A 6301-nucleotide genomic window follows, 5' to 3' on the forward strand; every position below is an offset into this window, starting at 1 on the left:
CCAAGTGGATCGAATACCTCGAGCAGTTTTCATATGTCATCAAACATAAGAAGGGGAGTACTAATGTTGTTGCAGATGCTTTATCTAGACGACATGCATTATTAGTAACTCTAGGGTCACAAATATTAGGTTTTAATGACATCAAACAACTTTATGAGACTGACCCTTCATTTGCATCCACTTATGCATCTTGCCTTAAGAAGCCCTTCGAAGGATTCTATATTTCTGAGGGGTATCTTTATAACAAAGGAAAAATATGTATACCCCAAGGATCCATTCGAAAGCTTCTTATTAAAGAAAGTCATGGAGGAGGACTCATCGGCCATCATGGAGTTGATAAAACTCTACACATTTTAAAAAGCAAATTTTATTGGCCACATATGAGAGTAGATGTCCAAAAGCATTGTTCTAGTTGCATAACTTGTTTACAAGCTAAATCTAAAGTCATGCCTCATGGACTCTACCTTCCTCTTCCAATAGCTAGCGCCCCTTGGGAGGACATTAGTATGGACTTTATCCTCGGTCTACCAAGAACTCAAAAGGGGTTTGATTCGATCTTTGTGGTGGTTGATAGATTTAGTAAAATGGCTCATTTCATACCTTGCCACAAAGTCGATGATGCTAGCTATATAGCACAACTCTTCTTTAAAGAAGTAGTCAAATTACATGGCTTACCCAAGACAATAGTATCTGATAGAGATGTTAAGTTCCTTAGCTATTTTTGGAAAACACTCTGGGCTAAGCTAGGAACTAAACTACTATTTTCTACCACATGTCACCCTCAAACTGATGGGCAAACAGAAGTAGTAAATAGATCTTTATCTACTCTTTTAAGGGTAATGTTAAGAGGAAATATAAAGAATTGGGATGATCATCTACCTCAAATAGAATTTGCTTATAATAGAGTAGTTGACAAGACTACTAATCTTTCTCCTTTTGAGGTTGTCTATGGTTTTAACCCTTTGACACCTCTTGATTTACTACCTCTTCCAGATTCATCTTCTTTTCTTCATAAAGAAGGTATATCTAAAGCGGAGTTTGTAAAGAAGTTACATGAAAAGGTTAAAATACAAATTGAAAAACAAACTAAAAAATATGCTGAATACAACAACAAAGGGAGAAAACAAGTTATTCTTAAAGAAGGAGACTTAGTTTGGCTTCACTTGAGAAAGGATAGATTTCCCTCTCAACATCAATCTAAACTAAGCCCCAGGGGTGATGGTCCTTTCAAAGTGGTCAAGAAAATAAATGACAATGCATATCAGATAGACCTTCCTGATAGTTATGGTGTCAGTCCTACTTTTAACATTTGTGACTTGATTCCTTTCACAGGAAATGCCCAATAGGACTCGGTAGATCTGAGGACAAATCTTTTTCAAGAGGGAGGGACTGATGGTGGACCATCCAAGCTTCATATTGGACCTCTAACAAGAGCCATGTCAAAGAAGATACAAGAAGAAGAGGGAGCACNCACTACTTTACTTCTATGGAGTATTTTCTACTAAACCTTTTCTTCTACAATAACTAAATATGTTTACTTGTTTTGTAGATCATCAAAAGGAATAATAAGGCATCACTCACGCCTAGGAGTTGCTAAACACATTTTGCACATGGAAAATACCAAGTTAGGATTAGCCCTCCCAGGATCGTCGTTATAACCATTCCGCACAGGGGAGAATTTGTCAAGAAACTGATGCTCAAGATCTTCCCAACAGGTGACGGATCCAGGAGTAATACAACAACACCAATCCTTTGCCGCTCCATGTAATGAGTACTCAAATGCCCTTAAGAACATGTCCTCATCCGGGACATCTGGAGGTTTCATTGAAGAGCATATGGTGTAGAACTCCTGCAAAACCATGAAATCTAGGCAGCAAATTTATCAGTTCAGTGTTGAAAACACAACGAATATCCTCCTCATCAAGTGGAAACGGCTCCCTAGGAGCACTCTCATGAGATGGAGGAGGAACTGTTCTGTTCTCAGCATAGAAATCAGCAGAGTATATATGAGAACCATACTCAAAGTCAGATGCAGAAGGAGAATCATAATCATAGACACAGGCAGAAGTAGCATTACTCACATAACCAAAATAGGTAGACATGGGAAAGAAGGGAAAAAGAAGAATGCAATGCAAATATGCAACTACAGCTACCTACATGCAACACACAATGACGAACACACAAAACAGAACATCACACTCACAACACAAGACAAGACACAACACACACTAACACAACAAAGACCTAAAACCGAACCGTTGGTCCCCGGCAACGGCGCCAAAATTTGATGAGCTGTCGCGGCCCATAAAAAATTGGTTGCAATTAGGAATGTAGTATAGACTAGGAAGTGACTCCTAGGTCGTCTCTCAAGGACCAAATGTGGTTCGAGTCTTAGGTCTAACACGAAGTGGGGGGGTTGTGAAAGGTTTATGCAAGGAAAATTAAATTAAATTAAATACAAAACTAAATTAAAGAAATTAAAAACAACTAATCCTACAATGCAAACTAATTTAAANCTAAGGAAAATAAGCAACATATTTTTTTACCAATTCAAATGACACATGCACCTACCTAAGGAAAATTAAAATTGCAAAATGCTTTGAGAAGGCCTCTTTAGGCCGTGAGGTGTGTGCTGCTGCTGTCTAAACTGTTCCAGCTCCATGTGCCTACTTGCTTCCAAAATCAAATTAAACAAGTAACTAGAAATAAAAAAAAATGTTCCTCCCTAGCCGTGATACATGTTCTCTATGTGGCAGCTTCACTCCTTCAAACAAAATAATTCTAGCCGTGACAGCAACTACTTTCAAAGCCTTGAAATCACCAATTCATTCACCATGAAAAGAAATGCCCTTTTTTTAAAGTAAACAAAAAAAAAAACACCATAACAATTAAAGGAGTAAAATCACCGTAACAGCTAAAGGATTAAAATGAACTTGTAAAATATTTCCCACCAGGGTCGTGCATCAATTTCTAAAATGTGGGCCTTCCCTTCATCAATCCCATGACCGTAACACATTGCCAAGACAAGAGCACACCTAAACTTAATTGAAATGAGATGAAATTCTTCTCTCAACACATCATCACCACCGTACACCATACATCAACTCACATCTAATCACTCTTCATTCATCAATTAAATAAAAGAAATGCTAGCTACTTTAACCACCAACCACATTCCATCTTTGCAAACAAAATGGCTTCAAGCAAAATGTATAAATCTGATTTGAAAAAAAAAGGCAACGTAAATCCTGGCATGATGTGACGGTATTTAGCTCCAAAGTAAAACAAAGACAATATTATATGGCTGCAACGTATTGGAGCATTCAATAATAAACTCCAATTAAAGTCTCAGGCCTTTGCACAAAATAACAATAAAAAGAAAATCTATTTGATTCATCCAAGGAACCAGCGCTTGCAATAAAGAAAGGAAAGAAGTGCTCCCCTTCATTCAACCAATTCCCATTACCACAGACATTGTTTCCAGAGCATGGCAACCGAGAGAGAGACTATGGTGCCAAGAGAGAATGACGGCTGGCTAAGGAATGTTCCCTTCCTAGGGTTGTGTGTCTTAAAATATGTGGGGTCTACCCTAAAACCCTAGGGTGACAAGTGTCCTTCTAATTATGGGCCTCTCATAATTTTTAACAATGGCCCAATATGCATAAGTTCAATTAAAAATATTTTATACTACTAAGTGACAATGTAATTAAATTTGAAATGTCCAAGTGAAGAGTCTTGACTTTATTTTGTCTCCTCCAAATGTCCCAAATTGTGTTTCCAAAAGTTTTCCCTGAAAATAATAATGCAAATAATTAGCTCAGAAAATTCAAATTAATTAAAATTAGAATTTCCGGTCAAATTAAGCATAATTAGGAAAAACGGGAAAATACTGGACATTTAAGCACAATTCCCTGATTAATTCTAGCGCAATAAACTAAGTGAAATCAATAAAATATCGACTCATCAAAAGCTCTCTGAGTTAGAATTCACCAATACACCATCACCAACCTCTCTCGGACCTTCATCAAACACCTTGAATACACTTCATCCATCATCATGGCTTCATTCATCCGCTGCCCAAATCTGAACCCGTGAAGCTTCTCCAAGAATGAATTCGGTGGAGGCTTCTATCACTTATCAGGTGCACCAAAACTAACAAGAATAGAATTCATCATTTCCTTAAGGGTTCTATTTTTTTCTCTCAGCTACTCCATTAGACTTGGGTGAATATGGTGGGGTCACTTCATGGATAATCTCTTCTTTAACACAAAAGTCATTAAACAAAACATACTCACCACCTCTATTTGATCTAATCCTCTTAATTTTCTTATTCAATTGATTTTCTACTTCTGCTTTATAGGTCAAAAACACATCAAAGGCTTCATCTTTGTTTTTGATTAAGTAAACTTTGGTGTATCTAGAAAAATCATCTATAAAGGTCACAAAAAAACATTAATATCAGCTAGATCAATATGAATTAACCCTAACAGTTTAGTTTGGCGTTCTACAAAAAAACATGTCTTCTTTGTTAATTTAGATTCTACACATATATCACACTTACTACTTTGTTTATCATGCACATTATTCAATCTTAGTCGTTGTAATTTCAAAACATACGAGGAATTCACATAACCTAATCTAGCATGCCATATATCATACGAGTTAACAATATAAGCAGAAGAACTAGATTCATTCATAATTTCAGAAATGTTAAGTACAAAAAGACCTTGATCAAAATATCCCTTCCCCACAAAAACATTATTTTTTGTCATAATGATCTTGTCAGACTCAAATGACACTTTAACCCCAAACTTTCCCAACAACGCTACAGAGATGAAATTAACTCTGATTGATGGCACATGTAGCACATCACTCAAGACCAGAGTCTTTCCATATGTGAGTTTGGGAAGAACTTTTCCTTTTCCTAGAACAGGAGTGGTGTTGGAATCACCGAGGTAGACATGGTCTTCTCCATCCCCTACACTAGTGTAAGAGGTAAAGGCCCTTTTGTTTGCACAAATATGCCTGGTAGCACCAGAGTCTACCACCCACCTACTCACATTGGTCATCAGATTTGCTTGAGAAACGACCGCAACAATAATGTCATCTCCTTCGGCTATATTGGCCCTAGGAGGATTGTCGTTTCTCTCTCTGCGTCTGCACTGTGGTGCATGATGGCCCGCCTTCCCACATACGAAGCAATTTCCTTTCTTCTTGAAGGTAGGTTTAGATTCATTGGGACGGGATTTAAGAAAATGATTTTTCCTTTTGTGATCAGGTTTGTGTTCGTACCTTTTGGGAGCAGGTCTTACTTCTACCATATTTTCCTTTGTAGTCAAAGCTTTGGCCCTTGCAGTAGCAGACTCCTTCCTGTTGGTATCTTCAATTATTATGTTTGTAATGAGTTCTGGCAGAGACATTTGTTTGTGCCTGTGTTTCAACTGTTGTTTGTAATCTGTCCAGGATGGTGGCAGTTTCTCGATCAGAAGTTCTGAAACAAATTCATTCGAAAGTATAATGTTCTCTGCTTTGATGTCTTCGAGTAGCTTGTGGTATTCATTGATTTGGGTTTTTATGTCCTTGTCCTCAATCATTTCCCAACGGTAGTAGTTCCTTATGATGAACCTTTGTCTGACGACATCTTTGGCAGTGTATGTGAGAATCAACGAGTCCCAAATGTCCTTTGCTTCCTTGTAGGAACAGAACACATCGAACAAATTATTAAAAAATGCACTAAGCAGAGTGTGTCGGCATACCTTGTTCGCGTAAGTCCACTCTTCAACTAGTTTTGAGTTTGAAGGAACAGTCGAGTCAGGCTTCAGAGATGAAAGAGCAGCAGCAACTCCATACATGTCTAAAAGGGTGGAAACACGTTCTTGCCAGTGTCGGCATGTTGATGACGTCAACCATAAGTCCTTAAGATTGTTGTAAAAAGCTGACAGAATCACGAACAAAATTTCCTGAGGCGTGTAGAGTCACTGTCCTTAAGGACTTATCCGCAGTGTGTTGCGCAACTCCCCTAGGATACAATAGGAACTTCTCATAACATTTATGAGGATCTCAGAACTAGCAAGGAACTCTAAACAAAGTAGAAAAATAACCCAAAATATTTTTAGAGAAGAAAAAAATATGAAGAATGAAACTCAGATAAAAGAGGAAAATGAGTAAGAATGAATTTGGTGTGTTTTGGAATGGGGAAAAACTCCCTATTTATAGAGTTAGGACAAAATAACATTAATAAATGAAAATAAAAACACTCAATTTTATACCATTGGAACACTAAATATTTTTTATCGTTGCT

The 6301-nt window shown here is 37.4% G+C and overlaps 1 protein-coding gene across 1 annotated transcript; it reads right to left on the minus strand.

Moving 5' to 3' along the window:
- Window positions 1–2149: 2149 nt before the first annotated feature.
- Window positions 2150–5852, minus strand: LOC106760139. The gene is made up of 3 exons (XM_014643586.1): window positions 4813–5852; window positions 4618–4683; window positions 2150–2153 (listed from the first exon to the last, which is right to left on the minus strand). The coding sequence occupies exons 1-3, from the start codon at window positions 5850–5852 to the stop codon at window positions 2150–2152; spliced, it is 1110 nt and encodes a 369-aa protein (XP_014499072.1).
- Window positions 5853–6301: the final 449 nt, after the last annotated feature.

The sequence above is a fragment of the Vigna radiata genome, chromosome 1, assembly GCF_000741045.1.
Source record: "Vigna radiata var. radiata cultivar VC1973A chromosome 1, Vradiata_ver6, whole genome shotgun sequence".
NCBI lineage: Eukaryota > Viridiplantae > Streptophyta > Magnoliopsida > Fabales > Fabaceae > Vigna > Vigna radiata.

Excerpts from the sequence above, each read along its gene's own strand:
- LOC106760139 (XM_014643586.1), bottom strand. The coding sequence starts at position 5,852 with ATGTATGGAGTTGCTGCTGCTCTTTCATCTCTGAAGCCTGACTCGACT. Across the intron at positions 4,684-4,812 it reads TCTGTAGCGTTGTTGGGAAA|TTCTTCTGCTTATATTGTTA; the intron begins GTTTGGGGTTAA and ends GAATGAATCTAG.